General features: G+C 52.0%; 1 protein-coding gene across 7 annotated transcripts in view; it reads left to right on the top strand.

Moving 5' to 3' along the window:
• The window catches only part of TNIP1 (TNFAIP3 interacting protein 1), a 43,609-nt gene that overhangs the window by 16,087 nt on the left and 4,804 nt on the right, over positions 1-22,718 (top strand). For 3 of the 7 annotated variants that reach the window (XM_068536234.1, XM_068536230.1, XM_068536228.1), the window contains 11 exons: positions 300-434; positions 2,116-2,201; positions 3,956-4,036; positions 6,710-6,901; positions 9,128-9,222; positions 10,855-10,975; positions 14,688-14,777; positions 16,444-16,509; positions 16,672-16,815; positions 19,166-19,294; positions 21,507-21,638. In XM_068536234.1, the coding sequence (XP_068392335.1) occupies positions 323-434; positions 2,116-2,201; positions 3,956-4,036; positions 6,710-6,901; positions 9,128-9,222; positions 10,855-10,975; positions 14,688-14,777; positions 16,444-16,509; positions 16,672-16,815; positions 19,166-19,294; positions 21,507-21,638 (1,248 nt within the window). In that variant the 5' untranslated portion in view covers positions 300-322. The remainder of the gene's footprint in view (positions 1-299; positions 435-2,115; positions 2,202-3,955; positions 4,037-6,709; positions 6,902-9,127; positions 9,223-10,854; positions 10,976-14,687; positions 14,778-16,443; positions 16,510-16,671; positions 16,816-19,165; positions 19,295-21,506; positions 21,639-22,718) is intronic. The other 4 variants (XM_068536232.1, XM_068536229.1, XM_068536233.1 and 1 more) reach the window with 3 other exon arrangements.

The following is a 22,718-nucleotide window of genomic DNA, read 5'->3' as shown; positions in this document are numbered from 1 at the left end:
CCCAGCCAGGTGCGATGGGAGTGGGGCAGGAAGAGGGTGCCAGGGACCAGGAGTTTGTTCTAGATTCCCCTCTGCTCCTTTTCCCCTGGTTGCAGGGCTCTTCCTTATCAGGCCTGTTTCTGGTTGTGGGCTAGAATGACGTGTGTCCCACTCAGCCCACAAGGTGATGCAGGGAGTGAAACCCAGGGCCTGCAGCTCCAGAACCCAGGTAGAAGCAGGCTTAGAGGCTTGGGATGGGAGAACGAGCACACTGAACTGAGTAATTCCTTTTGTTCCTCCTTCCCCCATTGTCTCCCCAGGGGAGCTTTTGGAAGAGTCTCAGATGGAAGCGTCCAGGCTGCGGCAGAAGGCAGAGGAGCTGGTCAAGGACAGTGAGCTGCTCCCACCGCCGTCTCCCTCTTTGACCTCCTTCGACCACCTGGCTGAGCTCACAGGTACAAGAGGAGCCCAGGCGGTCCTCTGCCTTGCCCGTACTCCTTACTCTCTAATCCCTTAACCGTGGACTCCCTTCTTTTTTTTTTTTTTTTTTTTTTTTAATTAATTAATTAATTAATTAATTTATGGCTGTGTTGGGTCCTCGTTTCCGTGCGAGGGCTTTCTCTAGTTGTGGCAAGCGGAGGCCACTCTTCATCGCGGTGCGCGGGCCTCTCACTGCCGCGGCCTCTCTTGTTGCGGAGCACAGGCTCCAGTTGCTCCGCGGCGTGTGGGATATTCCCGGACCAGGGCTCGAACCCGCGTCCCCCGCAGTGGCAGGCAGATTCTCTGCCACTGCACCACCAGGGAGGCCCTGGACTCCCTTCTTAATCAGAAATCCACCTCTCCTTCATTTATCCTTAGGCCGCAGGCCATTCTCCCAGTCATGTTCTGGCTATAGAATCCCCAGAAGGTCAGATTTGGAAAGGACTCAGAATAACCTTGTCCAAAAATAGCTGGTGACTCAGGAGTCCTGAGGCCCTGGCAGACATTAGAAATGGATCACAACAATCCACTGCACCCAGGATGTGGACTCAGGATCTTTATCAGCGTAACTTATTCAGCAAATATTTAATGAGCAGCTACTATGTGCCAGGCATCGTGCTCCAGGCAGCCACTTCGGGTCACTAGAGTTGGCATCTGAGTCAGAAGCTCTCTGGTCTGGCCCCCCTCCTTCCATTTTACAGGTGAGGAAGCTGAGGCCTGTGGAAGGACTAGACTTGCCTATCAGCCTGCTGCAGTGTCTTTCAGATGTCAGGTCCATATGCTACCTATTAAAGGAAAGCGTTGACTGTGACTTAGGGTTAAAGTCCTGTGTGTGATCACCGTGCATTCCTCTGGCATGTCTCCAAGTCCAGGACAAAGTCTGGGACTAGGGAGGAAAAAGTTCCGCCCCACATGGGGCTCAGATGCCTCCTGCTGCAACCCCACCTTACAGTCTCAGCCCAGGCCAGCGTGCCAGCCTTCCGTTTGGCTGCTGGCTACATTTGCTGAATGGACACATGGAGGAAAGTGATGCTCGCAGAGTCCACTGTGCTGCAGGCAATGGATGTTTCCAGCTTCCACTTGTCCATTAAGTAGCGTTTTCTGAGTCCTGGATGGGTGCCGGGCCCATCCCCAGAGGGAGCCGTGCAACTCCCCTCAAGGGGCCCCCTGTGGCCAGAGCCCCAGGAATTCGGAGAAGGAGAGCTAAGTTTGAGTCCTGGTTCTGCAGTTACCAGCTGTGTGACCGTGGGCCAGTTGGTGACCTTTCCATGCCTCAGTTTTCTTACCTTTAAAATGGGGACACAGAGCCGTCTTGAGAATTGGCTGAGATAATAAATATAAAAACACTTTGTTAATTGTAAATTGTCATCCTTGTCATCATTGAGGCAGGTCCAGGGTAGCAAGGGGCAGTGGCCACCTTGGGATTTTCCCAGCAAATCCAGGGAAGATGGTCTCTCTGCCCAGGTTCTACTCCGTCATTCCAGAGCCAGTCGTTCTCCCAGGCTACTTTGCCCTGCTGGGACCACCTCCCATTTTCCCAGACTCGTGTAGGGAACTCTGTCTGAGAACTTTCCTGGCCAAGGCTGTCCTTAAGGGGGCAGCATCTGGGCTTTTCCCCTTTCCCTGCTGCTCACCCATGTTTTCTCAATTCTCCAGGAAAGGATGCAGATGTCCCAGCAACCCCCGCTGACCCTGCACACCCCAGCGACAAGCCAGAGCCAGTCCCCAAACCTCCAGCAAGTGTAAGTTGCATTTGGAGTCATGGCTGAAAGTTGCCTGGATTTCAAGGTCCCATTGGCAGAACAGCAAGAGAGAGGTTTGGGGTCAGGAAACCTGGGTTCTGACTTGCTGGGTGATGTTGGCAAGTTGATCTCAATCTCTCTGGGGCCTCGGTTTACCCATTTTCAAATGAAGGTCGGAGTTAAATCTTACCAGGAAGACCCTGATATGTACAAGGAGTTCCTCCCATTTGCTAGGTTGCATAATGTTAAGCGTGTATCAGCTGCACAGTGCTCAGAAAGTAGGCAGATGTGACAGGGAACTCACCTTCTCAACAGGGGCTCAGAAACTGTCTTCTGCAGATTTGCCTTGAGAAGTTTTGCTTGGTATCCTAGGACTGTAAGGGACCCAGGTGGTCGTATCATTTATTTTTATTTTTAAATTTTTTAAAATATTTATTTATTTATTTATTTATTTTTGGCTGCGTCCGGTCTTAGTTGCAGCCCGTGGGCTCTTTCGTTGGGGTGCGCGGGCTTCTCTCTAGCTGTGACGCGTGGGCTCTGTAGGTGGCACACGCGCGCGCGCACGGGGGCTCAGTTGCCCTGCGTCATGTGGGATCTTAGTTCCCCAACCAGGGATTGAACCCGCGTCCCCTGCATTGGAAGGCGGATTCTCAACCACTGGACCACCAGGGAAGTCCCAGTCGTATCAGTTAGAGTCTCCATCCCACAGATCAGATCCAGAGAGAGAAGAACATTTTGTGAGGTCATGCAGACAGCTGAGGAACTGTAGAGGTGAAAGGGAAACTTTCTAGGGTGGCGCCGAGATCCACAGCTGGGCCCTTGGTGGCCATGGGGCTCAGCAGAACCTGAGCCCAGAGGTCCTCCCATCCCTGCCCTTTCCTGGGATGAAGGAAGGCTGAATTAGCCTTTGTTCGACCAGGTTTAACAGCAATCCCAGAGCCAGTTGCTGGTCCAGAGGGACGATTGGCCCATCCTCTGGTGGCACAACCAGTACCTTCTACTTGGAGTGGCTGGGAGATGTGGGGGAGACTGGAGTCCTTGGCCTCCCTGGATTTGAGTGTGTCCTGAAAAAGTCTCTCCAAATTTGTGTTTGTCTTGTTGGGACTTATCCCATATCAGTCCACTCCCCTGGGATCTCAGGGGCTGGGTTGGCAAGGCAGGCACAGGACCACCATGGTTGTGGCCACACTAACTGTTGTCTGTGTTCTCCAGGTGACTAGTCAGAGACACCTAGGCCCAGGAGACAGCTCTGGTGCCATAGCAGGAATGTTGGATTTGCAGACCTTCGAATGCAGTCCTACTTTTGCATTTATTAATGATATGCCTTCAGTTTCCTCATCTGCCCAATGGGGATATAACCTTCTGACCACTCCATGGGTTGCTTTGAGAAAAAATGGAGTTCATGAAAACATTTTAAAAGTGTAAAGCCATTAAGAAAGATACGATCCTAAAGTGCCAGCGGTTTAAAGTCAGCTAGTCCAGTATCCCTGTTTTACAGATGAGGAAACTGGCCACAGAGGGATGTGACCTTGAGTCACACAGTGGGTTGCGGGCTGACTTGCTGGGATTCATTCCTGCTTCGTGGTCCGTGAGCTCACCCTGGGCCGGCTCCCCTCCTGCCCAGAGGACTTGGACGTGAGAAGGGGTTTCCTCCTTCCATTCTCTGACCCCACTGTACTCTCAGCCATGGGGCCCCAGAGGAGGGGCGAGGTGTTTTTCTCTCAGGCAGCCCCTGACCCCCTTTTTCTGCACAGAGCACCTCCTCTGAATTTGAGGTGGTCCCTGCCGAGGGGCATTCTTCACCAGAGAGCGGCGGCCACACCAGAAATACCATGGTGAGTGGACGGCAGGTCCCTGGGCATGTCCCCCGTCTCCTCTCTGTTTCAGTCACCTGGCCCCGCGTGAGAGGCACGGGACCCGCTTATATCTCCTGGGCACCCCGGAGTCACTAGGGATACGCTTAAGGGGCCAGCACCAGGGGGTGCTTCTCGCTCACATATGCAAATCCGTGGCTGGTGACTTCCCTGTGAGCCACACGAGCACCCGACCATTGTGAAAGCCCGGGCACGTCGCCAGCCCCGCTGGCCTCCGCCAAGCGCCGGGCACCTCCGCAGGCTCTGACTCAGCCTTTGGGCCTGTGGGCTTGTAGCCTGGGTAGAGTAGAAAGGGTCAGAGAAACCCAGAGCAGCTTGAGGCGGGTGTGGCCCTTCTGTGCAGGCTCTTGGCTCCTCCCAGGCTCCCCTTTGGGGCATGCAGGTAGGAGGTTAAACCTTGCACTTACACACACACACACACACACATGCACGCACGCACGCACACACGCACGCACGCGCACACACACACTCCCCTACAGTTCTGGGGTGTCCACCTGGCATCCTCATTCTCTACTTTACCCTACTTGCTGCCTTTATTCCAACTATGTTGTCCTGTTCTCTCTTAAAATGGCAGACTTATTGGGGAACCACTGAGAAAGGTGCGGAACGTTCTTCAAAAGTCTTCAAGTCCCGCCCTCTCCTCCTCCTTCCTCCTTCCTCACTTCGAGATTTTTTGATTGTTATACAGGCAATAAGTGGTGTAACCCTTCACTGATACCTTGGTCTCCACTGCCTCATTCTACCAAGGATTTGGGGCACAAATGTTTCTTTTTACATGTAAAGTGAATGGCTTTGGGAAGTGGTAACTGGGACGTGGAGGGAAGTGAGACAGGAAACTGCTGGTTTCCATTACAAACCTTGTAAAACAATTTGACTTTTTAAGCTACAAATAGTTGATTAAAATGTTAAAATTTTAAGTTAAAAGCCAAACAATTAGTTAAAATGCAATTAAATTAAAAATATTGAATTAACAAGGCCAAAAAAATGTTGCTCTTTAGTTCACTGATTGCATCTTGTGTCTGTCAGTCCCCAGTGCAGTGTCCCCATCAAGTTGTCATGCAGCTTACACTAGCATGCCTTCAGTGATGAGGGGCTGCTCTGAGTATCAGAAATGTTCTGTGTTTTGTCCCCTGGGAACTTCTGTCCCCTTGTCCTGTTCTATCCCCAAGGGCTCTGAGAAGCTGGCCGAGGAGGCGAGACCCCCCTGCTCAGAAAGCATTTCACTCTATGACCCCGGACTTCATCTCGTTAATAGGTTCCTCCTTAGCCCCACCATGTGCCTAGTCTGTGCTGAGCAAAGACAAGACAGCCTCCCTGCTTTCTGGGAGCTTGTAGGCCAGTCGGAGAAGCCAGGGCGATGAAACAATTCACCAGCCTTCAGTAGAGCACCGTTCACCACCTCAGATCCTGTGTGGGAAGAGGCAGTGGGGGAATGAAGGCAGAATTGAAGAAGCAGCAGCATCTGATAGAATACGGTGCTAGGAGTATTATGGAGGCACTCGCTGGACGTCACGCTGTGGCTGTCAGGGCATTTCCGCTGCTGCAGAGTTCAGATGAGGGAAGTGGCCATAGATGGAGAGTCAGGAAGCCCGAGTTCCAGTCCTGGCTCTGCCACTGACTCACTGGGCAACTTTGAGCAACCTCCTTCCCCCCGAACCTTCGTTTCCAATCCCGAACCCTGAGGCTCCCCGTAGTTCTGGCGGCCTGTGACTGCCATAAATGGTAGGGGAGGCCTGCTAGAGCAGCTGAAACACGGGGGCGCTGGGAAGGCTGAACAGAGGGGACACCACAGGAATGAAGCCGGAAGAGGCGTGGGGCCTGATGGGTAGGGGCTCAGGCAGGGGAAGGGGGGGACTCGGACGCCTGGCAGGAGCTTGATGCAGTCAGCCGTCAGCTACCCCTGTGGATCCTTGGACGTGGTGTTGGCATAGCTAAGGCACTGTCTTTGCCAAGAGTGTTCTAGACAGAGGAAACAGAGAGAAAGAGAGAGACAGGGAGTGATAGATTCTGAGATTGGACTGTATTGCCCACGGTTTGCTTCCTATCTCATCTCTCTGCTAGATCGGGATTCTTTGAACTATCTATGATTCCTAACGTGTTTTGAGTCTTGGGTCCTCTGAAAAGTTGGTGAATGCTTGGACCACTCCCCAGAAGACACACGTATAGACATAATAGACAGTTTTGATGTCTGCTGGTCAAGCCTTCCTGAGCTGAAGAAGCAGTACTGTGTATTGAGTGATACCCATTTCCTGGGCTTGCTGCTTTCATGTGTCATTTCACCTGCATAAGAACCCTGTGGGGTAGAAGGGAAGAAAAGGGATGTGTACATGTAATAGATGAGGATTCTGAGTCCCTGTGGACGAGTGATTTACCCACAGGCACTCAGCAAGGCCCAATGTGTGGGAAGAAGGTGGCTCCAGCACTCGTAAGCCGGCCAGTGGCCCGGGAATCCCGGGTCTTGCCCTGTGAGTCAGCCCCAGACAGGGAACCTGCATAACTGGAGAATGTCCCTGGGCTGAGCTGGGATCAGAGGGGGGAGCTGAGTCATGAGGAATGGGGAAGCAGGGGGAGAAAGGCTGGCGGCACCTACTCAGACTGTGGTGAAGAGCGGTCCGCGTCCCCTCCCCCCACCAGGAGCTGGGCCCCCTGCCCCACGAGGACAGCAACCTGATGCTGCACCTGCAGCGCCTGGAGACCACCCTGAGCGTGTGCGCCGAGGAGCCTGACCACAGCCAGCTCTTCACGCACCTGGGCCGCATGGCCCTCGAGTTCAACCGGCTGGCTTCCAAGGTGCACAAGAACGAGCAGCGCACCTCCATCCTGCAGGTGAGGCCGGGCCCGGGGAGGGTGGCCTGGGGTCTGCCGTGTGGCTCCCCCTCTGCTTCCTCCAGCTCTTCCGGGGAGTCCAGGGTACCACGGGGACTTCCGAGGGTGAGGATGGGGACCCGACTTGGGCTTCTTGTTCAAGGCAGTGAGCAGGGTAAGGAAGTTGTGAGAAGGGACGAGGAAGACGCAGGAAGCTGGGAAATAGTGGTGTGGGTGATGCAGATTTCATGGTTGGGGTTACTCTCGAGGCTGTGGATGTGGTAGGTTGGCAGCAGCCTTGCCTTTGTTCTTCACATACAGGTGGGGAAAGGGAGGGGACAGAGGCCGGCCCCTTGTATGTTACTGCCCCTGCCCCCTGAGCCAGGACCATCATTATCCGCACTTCACAGGTGGGGCCACAGCCCTTGAGAGGTGATTTTTTTTTTTTTGCCTAAAGTCCCCCAGTTAGTAGATGGTGCAGCTGGGATTTGAGCCTCGATCTGTCGTATTCCAGAGTCCATGCTCTGAACTCCCATCCCAACCTGCCTCCCCAGTGGAGGAGGCTTCCTTTTACAGCCCTTCCTGTGCTGTGGGAACGAAGCCAGATTTCCTTCCTAGGGCAGGCCAGGCCTTGGAACCATAGGGTCCTTGGCTCCAGGAGACTCTTTATTGCTCTCTGACCTTGGGCAAGTGACTTATCCTCCCGGTTCCTCACTGTCCCCATCAGTAACATGGGGCTGGAAATGCCTCCCTCGTGGAATTGCTCTGAGTATTAAATGAAGCCCCTTGTACAGTCTAGAACATAGTAAGCGCTCAAAAAGTGGTCACTGTTAAGATTTTATGGTGATGGCTCATCCATACTGGGCAGGGGATCTGAGCCTTGAGGGCTTGCGGGTAGGGAAGGATTCACAGATGGTGAAACTGAGGCTCCGAGAAGACCTGCTCAGGACCTGAGTGTCTGTCACCTTAGTGACAGAGCTGTAACTCCAAGCCTTCCTGCCTCCTAGACCCTCCTCTGGGCCAGTCACTGCCCTGTTGTCTCACTCATGTCAGCAAACATTCGAGTGCCCAGTTGACAGATGGGGTGCTGGGGTGTCCACTGTGTGCAGCTTTGGGAAGGGCCTGGGTTGACAAGAGCAGGAGGGGCGTCCAGGCTGGAGACAGGTGTGAGGAGAGACGGGGGGAGCAGAGGACTCCCACCCCCACCTTGGGTGAGGGGCCACACTGGGAGGCTGGAGGAGTGATTGGAGCCTGGAGGGCCAGCCCGAGGGAGACAGCCTTCCGGTATCAGCAAGGCCCAGAGATGTCAAGTGTCAAGGCTGAGCACTGGGGAGGCCTGGTGCGTTGCTTGTGGTGGGATCACTTTGAGTGTCAACTTTTCAGCTTTGTTGTTGTTGTTGTTTTAAATTAATTAATTAATTAATTTTTGGCTGCGTTGGGTCTTCGTTGCTGCACGCGGGCTTTTCTCTGGTTGCAGAGAGCAGGGGTTACTCTTCGTTGCGGTGGTTTCTCTTGTTGCGGAACACAGGCTCTAGGCGTGTGCGCGTGGGCTTCAGTAGTTGTGGCTCGTGGGCTCTAGAGCTCAGGCTCAGTCGTTGTGGCACACGGGCTTAGTTGCTCCGCGGCATGTGGGGTCTTCCAGATCAGGGCTCGAACCGGTGTCCCCTGCACTGGCAGGCGGATTCTTAACCACTGCGCCACCAGGGGAGTCCCAACTTTTCAGCTTTGAAATAAGGATTGATACTGGGCCTCATAAAAGGGGTCCTGCCAACCCTTGTTATTTAAAAAAAAATTTTTTTTATTGACGTAACCTAACTCACCTGAGATGTGGGAGTCAGGGAGGACTTCTCAGAGGAGGTGACGTTTAGGCTAAGACTTGAAGCAGGAGTAGAAGTCAGCCAGGGGAAGGCTGGTGGGGAAGAGCATTCTAGGCTGTGGGAACAGCAGTGAAGGAGGAGGAGGGATGGTGCTCTCTGCCTTGGAGGAACAGAAGGCGCTGTGGCTGATTCTTGGTCCGGCGTCCTCATGGCTGGCTCCTGAGGGAGAGGATGCAGAGAGAAGCCTGGGTGGGCCTTGTGGCTTGGCTCCTGCTGTCCCAAGAGGGCTTGGGTGAGGCCATTGCAAAGGGGATACCGTGTCGGGACCTGGTGTGGCTATAGCTCCCCCCCCACCGCCCCGCAGCATCAACCTGCATTTGGGGTGCACCCCTTCCCTTACCTTGCCCCCATCTCCCTCTCTGCCCTGCAGACCCTGTGTGAGCAGCTTCGGAAGGAGAATGAGGCACTGAAGGCCAAGCTGGACAAGGGCCTGGAACAGCGGGATCAGGCTGCTGAGAGGCTCCGGTAAGTCCAGGCTCCTCAGAGGAGGGGTGAGGAGTCGGATGGGCAGGAGGAGGGCGGTGGTGCGTGGCACTGATTTCCGGGCTGAGCGCTCTGAGGCCTGTGCCCAGAGCCCTGCTTTGGATGTCAGGTCTCTTGGTCCTTCTCCTTGGGTGTTTCCTCTCTGGTCCTTTTAATACCTTGGGGAGTGTTTGTGTATAAAGTGCCTTGAGAGCTTCAGAAGAAGGTCTGTACAAAGTGCACTCCTTCCTTGGGAACTTACCCCCTCCGCCTGTTAACAGCAGCTAGCTGGCTGTTGGAGAGAGGGCTCTGGACTTTGCTGCCCCCTGCTGGTCACCATCCTGACCTGCTCTGTTTCCTGAGAACAGTCAGGGGTATGCTCACCTGGGCTACTACTGGGTCTCAGACTTAACTGTGCATCAGAATCACTGAGGGTCAGGAAAGGCATTGCAAGTTTACACTCCCACGCCTCTCTCCTGTGCTGAGATTCTGGTTCAGTGGGTCTGGGGTGAGACCTAGGCATCTGCATTTTCCAGTGGGCCTCTCTGATTACGATGTAGGTAGACCCAGGATCACACCTGAGAGGCACTGATCTTGACTGTCAGAGCTCAAAGGGCCCTTTGAGATCATGTGGGCCAAACCCCTCACCCTGCAGAGGGAAACTGAGGTCCAGGGAGAGGCCTGTGAGGTCCAGAGGGAGTCAGGTGTGACTACTGCTCCACTGTGCCGTTTTGAATCAGCATATATTTATTGACTTCTGGATGGCCAAGCAGTTGGAGTTTTATAGCCATAATGACTCCATCCATGGATCCAAAAACCCAGGCTGGAGGAAAGACCCATGATTAGAAGGCGAGGATGCAAGTCCCCACTCTGTGACCTTGGGAAAGCCATTTTACTTCTGTTTTCCTATTATCACATGGAAACCAGCTGGCAAATAGAATACAAAGAAATAGTTTCCATATTTCAGTCATACCTGAGTCCACATCACCATTTTTCTTGTGTCCTGTATCACCTACCTTATTATGTACTTAAGAATTTAATTTGCATCATGTTTTTGCTTAAGATTATTATAATGAAAACTTGCACTAGAGTAACTGGAAAACAGCCTGACCTGGAATAAATAGAAGATACCTCCAATAATAAACACAACAAAAATGGAAGGATGTTAATTAATTTTGGCGAATTGCCCGCTCAAGGCTCTGAGGCTGAAGGCTGCTCTTTCTCTGTTAACATGGGAGACTAGCAAGCACTAGAGAGGCACTCAGGACCTATCAGCACCAAACTGAGACTTTCCCCATGCTCCGCACAGGATGTCTGAGGATAATTGGAAAGGGTGGAATTTTCTCAGAGAGTGCGATCCAGGGTTCTTTAATGCAGTATGGATGTATCCTGAAGATCTCAGGTATACAGATGTCTCACAGTTGGGGAAACCCTGTTGGTGAGCATCAGAAACTTCTAGGGAAGCCGAGCAAAGTGGCGTAAGGATGCCCTATGTGGTTACACCTGAGGGCAGGTCTCGGGGACTCGCCTTACTCCCCACGTCTCAGCTGCAACTCAGATGAGTAGCAGGTCTGAGGTCCCCAGGATCCTCGACCCAGGGCCAGCAATATGACCTCTCTCTTTGCCTCCAACCAGGGAGGAAAACCTGGAGCTCAGGAAGTTGTTGATGAGCAGCGGCAAAGATGGTGCCTCCAGATGGCCAGGCTCACCAAAGACGGAAGGCACGGGCAAGAAGGGGGCAGCCGCACAGCAGCAGGTATGTGGTCAGAAACTCCTTCCCCAGCACTGCAGTGGCTGGTGCCCAGCCTCCAGAGGCAGTGAGCCAGCCCCACTGCTGGAAGGTTCTAGTTGTTAGGCAGCGTTTCCTTGGCTTGTCCTGAGAGTCCACCTCCCTGTAGCTTCCACTCCTCAGCCCTTATTCTGCCGCCAGCCACATGGAGCGTCCCATTCCCTGGGACACACGCTCAGCCTGCTGCCTGTGACTCTGGCCCCCTGGCTCCCGCATGCCTTCTCTTCTCCAGGCTGAATACCTGCAGTTCCTTTGGTCATTTCTCATAAAGGTGGTGTCGTGTCATTTGTGCAGTCTGGGCATATCCCCTAAACACATTCCAGTTTGTCGAAGTCTTTCTTACAGGGTGGCTCCCAAAAATCAGTTTAATGTCTCAGATACCCCTAGTGGTATTAGGGTGTTAGGTTGAGAAAGCCCCTGAAGGAACTCTGTTAAGCTCCTACCTGGGAGCCTCTGACATGCAGAGAACAGGGTGTGGGCTGACGCAGCAAGGCCTGCTAATGCCCTGGGCTGGCCCACCTGCCCCCTTCCCACCACAGCTCCCAGCGCTGGCTCACATCCAGTTCCCAGCTAGGAGCTGGCTGGCCCCTTGCCTGGCCTGTGCTGTGCTGCAGAGCTGAGTCCCAACTTTTTACTGACATGTTTCTCCTCTTTAATGGGGTTTAATGGCTGTACAGCAGGACTCAATGTCTTTAACAAACCCCACACTTGTGTAATAGTAATAATTATCCTAATAACTTAATTCCCTATTACTATGTGGCAATGTAGAGTCTACCCGGGATTTGCAAACTCATTATGTGATTTGGACGTCCTCTCTACATGTCAGGGAGGCAGGGCTGGGACTGTTACTCCGTGAGACAGCTATGGCAGGAGGTTTGGAGAGGTCCTGTGACATCACATCATCTAGATTCCTGCACCCACCTGTTATTAGGCAGACGTGGGGTGTGAGAGGGCAACGTGCTGACGAATGGCCTTCTGAATCCCAGCCCACGAAGCCCCTCTCTTCTTCCATTTACCCCTCAAGTCAGAGCCTGCCTTGTCTGCCCTCTTGAGGAAGTGACTTGTGGACTCTCCCGATCTCCCCTGGGTTCTCAGAAGTGTGTGGGCAGGCCTCTTCACTTTTCCAAAGCCCTTAACCTCACTGACTTCTCGAAAGGCCAGATGCCCTTATTGCCCTGCCGGGGAGGGAGGTCCCATCGGAGGCGTGCGTTCTGGGCAGTGGTGAAGCCTGTGCCCTGGAGTTGCATGTGGGTTGAATGCTGACTCTACCTCTGGTCAGTGCTGCCACCTTGGACAAGTTGCATAACCTGACCTCAGTTTCCTCCTCTGTGAAATGGAGATAATGACACCTACCTCAGAGGGTCATTGGAGGATTCAGCGATGTGACGCCTGTATAGTAGGTTTAGCACTTGGCACATGGTAAACAGTGAACATTGGCTGTCACTCTTAATGGCAGATTTGGTGCCTCTCTTCTCTGTGGAGGTTAAGGATGCACCCGGGAGCACGGCACCCCCCTTCCTCCTTCTCCAGTACAGGCAGGCCCATCTCTCACTTTTCCTAAAGGAGGTGAGACCATCCCTGGAGGGCTCCCCCAGCCTTCTCCCCTTACTCCCGGGCTCTATGGTGTACTTACAGACCTCAGCCTGTAGGGGCGCTTGAGCCTCACAAGTTCACTCAGCACCGTCCCCCCCGCCCCCCCACCCCCCAACCAGCCACAGGGGAGTGTGGACGAGAATGGGAAGGCAAGGAACAGAGAGAATGTGGGCAACGACTCCAGGACAAATGCTGTCGGACCCACAGGATGTCAGAGGTTGGGGCCCATCCTGTTTGATCTCTTTGTACCGAGGCCCAGAAAGGGTGTGGGTCTTGGCCTATATCAAGCAGGGCCTTGGAGATAGAGCTGGTGTTCAATTTCTGAATTGCTAGCATCATGCAGTGGGATCCTAGTTACCTGACCAGGGTTCGAACCCGCACCCCCTGCAGTGGAAGCGCAGAGTCCTAACCACTGGACCGCCAGGGAATTCCCAACACTTCCTATGTATAAAAAAATTTTTTTTTTAATTTTTAATTTTGAGATAATTTTAGACTTACAGAAGAGTAGCTAAATAGTCCAGAGAGTGTCCCTCTCCCCATCGCCTTAACATCTCACCTAACCGTGGTTCAGTGATGAAAACCAGGAAATGAACATTGGCACAATACTATTAACTGAACTACAGACTTTGTTCAGATTTCACCTGTTTTTCACTCATGTCCTTTTTCTGTACCAGGATCGGATCCAGGATCCCACATTGCATTTAGCAATAGTTGTCCTGTCTCCTTAGTTTCCTCTGTCTGTGACAGCGCCCAGTGGTTCTTGTCTTTCATGAACTTGAGGCTTTTGAGTGATACTGGCCAGTTATTTTGTAGAATGTCCCTCAACTTGGGTTTCTCTGATGTTTTCTTATGATAAGACTGATGTTATGGATTTGGACAAGAAGATCACTGGAGTGACATCTTGCATCATGTCAAGGGTACATGATATCGATGTGTCTATTTACATTCAATCTTGATCATTTGGCTAAAGGGGTGTCTGTCAGCTTTCTCCATAATAAAGGGACTAATTTTCCCTTTGTAGTTAATAAATATTTACTTTTGAGGAGACACTTTGAGACTGCAGATGTCCTGTTTCTCCTTATACTAATTTTAGTATCCACTGGCCGATCTCACCTGCAGTGATTATTGCTATAGTCTTCTAATGGTGATTTTGTGCTTCCCTCATTCCTTCTCTATTTACTAATTGGAATTTTTCTTCTCCCCCATCTATTTATTTATTTATTCATCTATTTTTTTCTATTAATAGGGACTCAAGGATATTTATTTTATTCTTTGGCTTATAATCCAGCACTATCGCCATTTGTTTTCTTGTTCAAATTGTTCCAGCTTTGGTCGTAGGAAGCTCTTTCAAGTTGTCTCCTATGCCCATTTGACGTGCCCTTCTTCTTCTTCTTCTTCTTCTTCTTATTATTATTATGATTGAGCACTTCCTTACCTTCTGGCACCACAAGTCGCTCCATAATCACCTTATATTTTCCCTGCCCCAGACCTGAAATTAACCACTTCTCCAAGGAGCCCTGTTTCTTTTTGTTAGAGAATGGTGTTTAGAAACCAAGATCTGTGCTCACTGCTATTGGAGTGACACTGCTTTAGGCCCTCTCAGAGGTCAGAGCTAGGAAATACGTGTACTAATCACACATGCACACAAATCTTTATTTGTGTGTCTTTTAAAAAACATTGTAAAAATAAACATTTTACAAAATGTTTAAAAAAAATGTGTAACTCTTGCCTTCCAGGCTGGAGCATTTTTGGCTGGTGGGTGGGGGAGGAGAGGGCAGCTGGCAGTGCCTTAGAGATAGAGCCTGAGCAGGAAGAGAAGTGGCCATGGAGGTGGTGGGTGGGGGAGGGAGAGGGAAGGGTCTGGGAGCCACTGAGGGTCAGGGAGGGGCAATAATGCTCTCCGTGGACTTCCCGAAGGGACTCAGTCATAGCTGGGACAAGTAGCAGTGTCCTGGTGGGTGGGAGGGTAGAGAGGCACGAGACGGAGGGCTGGGCCTCGTGGGTGAGCAGCCTCAGAGGAGCACTGAGTAGGGGAGAGAGTTGTCATTTGAGGCTCTGCTGAAGGCCCCTCTGTGTTTCTCCTCAGGCTGGTGTGACAGCAGGTAAAGTCCCAGAGGTGGGAGCCTTGGGTGCGGCTGAGAAGAAGGTGAGGATGCTGGAGCAGCAGCGCACGGAGGTAGGTGGCTGGAGGGAGTGGTGGTGGTCGGGGAAGACCCCTCCTCACTCCCGGGACCAGCAGGACAAAGACCCTCCCTGGCCCCCTGGCTCCGGCTAGGCCCAAGTCTCTGTGATGCGTTGCCATGGTGACTGCTGAACCATCTGCCCATGGGTGAGAGATGCTGCTTTGCCCTGGCTCTTGTCTCCTGATCAGTTCCCCTGCCCACAGGAGTCACTCCGAGGAGGTGGCATTTGGGGTATGGCCTAAAATTGCTGCGGGGGGTAGTTTAGGAAGGCTCCCATGGTAAACCCTGGACGGTGGAGAGAGGCTGTGATAACGGGCAAGTTTTAGCATCAGGAATGGGGAGTCTGGGGTTCATCTGTCACCACGCAGCTGATTCAGGGAGGGACTGTCACAGAAGGAGAGATCCCATACCTGCTTGCAGCACTGCTTCTAATCAGTTGAGAGTCTCCAGAAGTTGAGGCTCTTTCCTTGTGTCTCGTGCATAGTCTTCCTCTGTCCCCCACCCCCAGTATGTCTGGACCAGAGGTGGGAGCCCCATCCTCTCTGTTCTCTGAGCCCCTCCTCTCCACACAGCCCGGTCCTTGTCCCAGACCCTGGGCCTTTCTGCCCTCCCTGGTCCTCCAGCACATTTGAGAGTCAGGTTCTCTTGGTCTTCTGTTTATATGCATATTCATTTTAGTTTTCTTTTTGTATTGCTGTAAGGTTTTTTTTTTTTTTTTTTTTTTTCCTGATTACAGAAGTTATATAATGCTCATTATAAAAAGATCGAGAATCTCACCTCCTGGAGATGACCACAGTTGATACCAGTTCATTGCATATTCCTCAATTTTGTCTATGTACTTACTAATGTATGATGTTTGTAAAAATGATATCATACATACCACATTGCAGATTGCTTTTTTTCTTTCTTTCCTTAAAATTAACTATATCTTTGAGGGTATTTATTTATATGTAAAACATACCCTATGTTTCTTTACTTCTGAGTACTTTTTATCATATTTTAATGTTTTTGAACTTGGGATGCCCTTTCCATTGTTAATTTAATGATGTTGGATTGTGTTTCTTCCTCAAATTGTCATTATATCAAGATTATGGCAAATAATTAGTATCATCTCAGAACGGAGGCAATGTATTAGGCACCTGAATTTCTGAAGGGCTGTGCAGTGCTCCATTTTCTGTTTATTCTATCATTTCCTTAACCTGTTTCTGATGCTCAGGTTGGCCTCTAGATTTTTTTGCAATATGAACATTGTTGAGCTGATCAACAGTACACATAGTTTTTACACACTTGTGCAAGTGCTTCTTTTGGTTACATTTTTCAGAGTGGAATTATTTGGTTACAGAGAATGAGAATTTGAAATTTAAATACAAAGTCCCAAATTGCCCTCCACATGGGTGTGTGTTCCATAATTCTACAATAAAAATTGTATGCTCTTTCTGTGTTTTGGTGTTAGTCTTGCCTTCCCGGCAAGGGTAAAATGTGGTGGTTGATAAAGGTGATTTGCTTTGAGGAACGTTTTTGAGAAGCGCAGGATCGAGGCAGTGTGTGTAGCTGCCGTCCGCGCACGCTGCACATGCCTGCGAAGCTGGTGTTGGAGGAGTTGGCTCTCTTTGGTCGTTCTCTGCTTATCTTCTGCCCACCCCAATCTCTCCCCCGCAGCTGCTGGAAGTGAACAAGCAATGGGACCAGCATTTCCGGTCCATGAAGCAGCAGTATGAGCAGAAGGTACTGTGGGGGTGATGGGAACTCAAGGCTGGAGCCCTGCTTCACAGCTGGGCTCTCCGGGCATCCCCAGCATCCTGCGTGCTGCTTCCCTCGCAGCAGCCTTGAACCTTGGATGTTCACCCCCGGCCCTCACACACTCCCTTTCTCTGCCTCTGAACTCAGATCACTGAGCTGCGCCAGAAGCTGGCGGACCTGCAGAAGCAGGTGACGGACCTGGAGGCCGAGCGGGAGCAGAAGCAGCGCGACTTTGACCGCAAGCTCCTCCTGGCCAAGTCCAAGATAGAAATGGAGGAGGCAAGTGTGACGGTTGGTCCCACAGCTTCGGCTCCGGGGCGCCAGCCCTCTCCTCCCCAGCAGTCTGGAGCTAGTAAACAAGCAGGGGTGGGACTCAGGAGACGCGGGTTCCATCTCTGACTCCAGTACTCAAGGGCTGTGTGGCTGGAGGCAAAAGCACTTTCCTTGCCCGTGCCTCAGTTTCCCATCTGAAAATCGAGATTGGATTAGTTATTCTTTTCATTTTTTTCTTGTTTTTATACCAAAGAGCTTTTGGTTCAGTTAAAATCTTACAATCTAGGGAACTGCACAGGGAAGCACAGAATGTAAAAGAGATTCCGCAGGCCTGCCCTAGTACACTTGACAGGCTGGGTGCTGGTGAATGTGTACAGCGGTGATGGCTCTTTGTGGGCGAGGGGCTCCAGCATTAGAGCTTCCTTCAGTCCTTCCTCTGGTCAGTGTTCAACAGATCGTGCCCTGGGCACCGTGCTGGGCACACAGACTCAGCAGTGAACAGTCAACCCCGCCCTCGGGGGAAGAGACGCGGGACATCTAATTACAGAAGCAAATGAGTAGACCTGTGTTAAGTACGACACAGGAGAAGTTACAGGGATCAGGGCGAGAGCATAAAGGGGGCCTGGATTCATTCTGGGGGGGCCCGGGAACAGGTCCCCTGAAGAAGTAGCATCTGATCTGTCATGTGTGTGACTGACACCGGCCAAGGCCCTTCAGGATCCTGGAGCAGCTTAAAGAGAAAAGGCCATTTGACCCCCAGGCTCTCTGGAGATTTTATTTCTGTCACCATGCCTTCTCCTTCATGAGAACTGGGTACGGGCTGCTTTTGCCTGGCTTAGAAATGGCCATTTCCAGCAGAGTTCCTTCCCATCAGTATGCGACACCCAGGGGCCTTCTCCTAGCGGTCAGCCTGCCTTGGCGACCGCCCCGTACCTTGGAGATGTGTGTTAGGGAGGACACTGCCTGTCTTTTCTGGTGAGTGCACAGTCACAGCTTGGGACTGTCAGCCAGACCCTGGCTCACGTTAGTGGGTGGGATAAGTTCCTGGCATCTGACACTCTTCCCTGTCAGCTGGGGGAAAGGCAGGATGTTTCAAGACAGAAGCGTGGCCCTGTGGTTAGGGACACATGGCCATAGAGGCCGTGCTGACCCGGGAACCTCTTAAGCCGGGAGTCCGCAACAACTCCCACAAGATCCAACCAAGGCTGCCCTCGGCCATCTTTGGCTGAAAGCAGCTCACCAGCTAGCTTGTAGGATATTGACATGTTCACACGATACAGATACAGTGAGAATTTCCCTGGACTGTCTCCCCTCACCACCCCCACCCCCCCAATTCCAGCCCCTTCCCAGTGGTAACCACGGTTACCATTTTGGTGTATCTTTCCAGGCCTCTTATCACAAATAAACACACAGAAGTAGACAGTTTAATATGGGTGTGCCTGGTCTTTCCTCTGCACTGTGCTGCCCTCTTCTATTTCAAACACTCCCTTTGACTTGCAAGGGGACAGAGAGCACCAGAATTAGGAGACCTGGGCTCTAGTCTAGCCCCAGCTCACAGCGTGGCCTTGGGTAAGTCACCTCCCCTCTCTGGATAGTCATTTCCTGTCGTGTAAAGGGGCTAGGACTTGACGCTCTCTGAGGGCCATTCCAGATGTGGCTCTTTGCGATGAAGAACCTGGATTGTTCCATAGTAGGTCTGGAAGCAGTGCTTCCACCTTGAAGCCTTGCCTGGTTTCTTTTCAGCTGTAGTATTCTTTCTTTTAACCTCATAGTAGTACTTTGTTTCTCCGTGGAGGAACCCTTTCTGCCTTATGCCGCATTTATTTCTATGAGGGTCTTATCTCCTCTGGGGTCAGAGGCTGTAAGAGCTGAAAGGTCCTTTGGAGACTTTCAGTGGCTTATCACTTTCTGTGCATCATAGAAGACCCCTGTGTGAATCTGGTGAAAACTGTGGCTTTTCTCTCTAGAAAGTTGCACAGTCAAAATTGTGTGCTCGGTTTGGGGGCTCACAGACCTCCTGAAGCCCACTTGTGACTCCTGTTACGAACCCCTTACCCATGGCAGATAGGAGAGCTTAGACCAGAGAGGGCTGGGTCAGTGCCCAAGGGCTCAGCTCAGTGTTGGAGGAGCTGGTGGCAGAACCCGGGGCCTTTCATTCACCTGAGCCACCCCTTCCTTGAGGACAGGACCATGTAGACATTACCGCTGTCACCCGGGTGCCTCGCCTGGGGTCTTGTGCACGAGCATCGTGGGGCAGCAGAGTGAGAGCGAGAGGGGAGGCATGGCCGTGTGCAGGGCGGGGCGGGCAGTCAGGGAGTCTAGGCCTCCTGGAGAGGCTCCCTGCTTACCAGTCCTGTGTTCCCTGCAGACCGACAAGGAGCAGCTGACAGCAGAGGCCAAGGAGCTGCGCCAGAAGGTCAAATACCTGCAGGATCAGCTGAGCCCGCTCACCCGGCAGCGGGAGTACCAGGAGAAGGAGATTCAGCGGCTCAACAAGGTGGGCGCCTCGGCTGTGGTCCGTTGGGCGGGCAGGGCTTCCCTGAGCCAGCCGCGGTGCCCGCCCTGTGGCCGGTGCCTCAGACCCTCAGCTCAGGAGGGGCGACTCCTGGGTCAGGGCGGAGGCGCTGAGGCTCTCGGTGCTGCCCCGTGATTTCCGCCACCTCTGCCTTCCCCTCCCCGCACGCTGAGTGCCAGGCTGGGACGACCCCATGCTTGCTCCCCTGCGGCCCTTGGACGTGCTGTTTGCTCACACAGTGCTACCCCCTCATCGTTCAGGTTTAGCTTTAACACTGCTTCCTCAGTGAGGCCTTCCCAACCCAAGTCTCCTTTGAGCTCCCTATTCTGTGTGTCTAAAGTACCGGCAGCTTCTTTCACACCCCTTCTGGCATTTTCTTGTCATTACTTATCGATGACCTGTCTTCCCATCTGACTGTGGGGGGTGTGCGTCTTCACCAGGGTACGTATCCCCCAGCACCTGGCGCCAAGCCCGTCCGTGTTCAGGAAAAACTCACTGAAGGGAGTGGATGATCACTGGCCTGAGGTTCCTGCCCTCGAGCAGGGGGATCCAGGGAGATGGGGCTCGGGGTCGGGGTGGGAGAGCCCAGGTAAAGCGGGAGCCCTTTGCTCTGAGCCACGGTGAGAGGCGGTGGGCCGGGCTGTTTCTGGTCCCAGGTTATAACCCCTGCCTGCCTTCCAGTGCAGGGGCTAAAGGAACAAGCTGACAGGAGGGGCTTTGAAAGGAAACTTTCTCCTAAGGCTCAGCTTTTCCTGCTGTGGAGCCTGTGCTCAGCATTTCCTCCTGTCCTGTCTGTCTGCCTGCCTTTCCCTTCTGCCTGCTCTCCTGCTCACAGCGGGCTCTGCTGTGAGTTTGCATTCACTAGGCCCCGGGGGTGACCCTTTCTGTTTGGTTTTGGTGTTTGGTAAGCGCTGATGATGCTGAGTGTGGGGCCCTGGGACCTGTTCTCTGGGAAAAGAACGATCTGTCCTGAGCTGTGGGAATTGGGGGTCTAAATCCAGGCAGGATGTCGTGCCTGCTGCTGGTTGTAGGGATGACTCAGACAGGGTCGCTGCCCTCCAGGTTTCTGTGGCGTAGCTGGGGACAGACACCGGTGGGGATGATTAACGCGAGGCTCTCCCTGTCCCTGGGCCTCAGCCTGCTCATCTGAAAAATGGGGCAGACGGAGGAGGAGGGTGAAGTGCAGCCGTAGCCGCCCCTTGAGCATCCTGAATTTACTCTTGGCTCAGCAGTTTCCTCATGTTTCTGGGGAGGTCTTGGAGACCAAGTGGGGCCCAAGTCCAAGTTGGGGAAGGTTTCCTTTATCTCCCCAGGTCCAGGGAGGCACTGTGAGCAGTGCTGACGCATGGCCAGCAGAGGCCCTGCTGTCTAGGAGCGAAAGTCCAGGTGGTGATGGGGGTGTCCAGTCTCGAGAGGTGTTCCAGAGTTCTCACGCAACACGTTAACAGGGTTGAAGGAGAAAACCAGTTAATGGCAAACTTTTAAGAGAATGTGAGCACACTGTTTACGTAAGGAAAGGTATCTTGTGGACATGGTAAAACAGGTGCTTTTTAAATTTTCAAAATGCTATTTGGTGATGTGTCAGCCCATTTTCAGGGTTGGAAAGGTAAAATATTAATTAAGTCAAAATTAGAATCCAGGCTAATCTAATACAGAAGAGCTGGGGATGGAGAGGTTGGCTTGGTGGGAATGGGTTACGGAAGCTGAAGAATCACAGGGCACGCAGTTGTCGAGGAGGCTGAAATTTCTTCCCCCAAAGGACTTAGTATTTTTCTAGGTCTGGGTGCTAAGAATTGAGCCACTCATCCTCAGGGAAGGAGATTTCTCCCTTCTACATAAAGACCACAGGTTAGGCTGCTGGTTAAGAGCACACGCTGGCTTTGAATCCCTGCTTTGCCACTTACTAGCTGTGTGACTTTGGACAAATCACTTCAGGTCTCTGAACCTCAGTTTTCACATCCATAAAATGGGGATGATGGTCACAATCTTTTCTTCATAGGACTGTGGCAAGGATTCAGTGAAATGATGTGTATAGTGTTCATAAATAAGATAGCACTTATTAAATAGTGGTGGTTATTATTATTATTATTGTTATCAGGAAAGGGGCCTTTCATTGGGGCCTTACCCTTCCAATGAGGCCTGACTTCCAGGGGCTTTCTGCTGATGGGCCCGTCTCCTCTGTTCCTCATTCCAGGCCCTGGAGGAAGCACTGAGTATCCAGGCCTCCCCATCATCTCCAGCAACAGCATTCGGGAGCCCGGAAGGAGCTGGAGGCCTGCTAAGGAAACAGGAGCTGGTCACGCAGAATGAACTGCTGAAACAGCAGGTGAGGCTAGGGGGAAGAGGTCAGGTAGGAGGTGCCCAGTGGGAGCTGGAGCATTCCTGAGGGCCCAGGATGGGCCTTGAACCATGTGGAAGCTGTAATCTGTAGTCCACTTTCTGGCCATTGGCCAGGACCCCTGTCTGGATATAGGTTTATCCTCACCACCAGTGTATCCCTATCTAGGTCATTCCTCTACCACCGTCATGGCTTAAACATTTCTGTGCCCCAGCTGCGCTATTATTTACCTAATATTTTGAAAACAAATTTTAAAATAAATTCAATAAATATATTTAAAAGGGAACTTCAGATTTCTACTATAAATGGGAAAACCTGTTTATTATTTGCCATAAATAGAAAGTAACTGTAAGCAATAAATACAGTAAAAGGTAAAATAGTGTTATTGAACTCTAGCTAGACACTGTTGCCTGATGAAGACTCTGAGCTTGAGTCACCTCTCCCTTTATTTAAGGGAAGTTAAGTACTAGAAACCTGTTAAAGACACAGTAGCATAAAATGCAGACTTTCTTCTTGAGGGACACAGAGAATTGAAAGGAAGTTGAAAAGGTTTTGGTTCTCTCACGTGTTTCTGTGCTGTTTGGTGCCATGCTTTCGATCCTTCTAAATCATTTTGAGCCTGGTCGGCTTCTCACTGATCTGCAGTAAGGTTGTGAAACTTCAGAGGCAGAGACAGGGCCCCACCCCGTCCCTTCCTTGCCAGTGCACCCCAGAGCCTTGGGAGAGTTTGTAGGCCCTCTGCTCTCGGAGCCAGGAGACTGGAACTCCAGTCCTCCACTCATATTCTTTTTCTGTGGCCTCCACCTCTCTGTGGGCCTCAGCAGAAGGAAAGGATGGGACTGGTTGATGGCTGTCAACCTGTTGTTTTCTTGTTTGGCATGGATCCTTTTTTCAAATAAAGCCTATGTTGAAGCCCAGAATATAAGATAGACAGACCCAGAGCTATCTGTTTGAACTTGCGGGTGGGGGGCCAGAGGTACACCTGTTCCCCTCCCCATGGGGATTTTTGAGATGCGGTGAAACCAGTTTTGATGTCTCACTCCCATCAGGAGGCCCGGGGTTCTAGGC

The sequence above is a fragment of the Eschrichtius robustus genome, chromosome 2 (assembly GCF_028021215.1).
Source record: "Eschrichtius robustus isolate mEscRob2 chromosome 2, mEscRob2.pri, whole genome shotgun sequence".
Classification (NCBI taxonomy): Eukaryota; Metazoa; Chordata; class Mammalia; order Artiodactyla; family Eschrichtiidae; genus Eschrichtius; species Eschrichtius robustus.
This window is presented reverse-complemented; position numbering and strand designations above follow the sequence as displayed.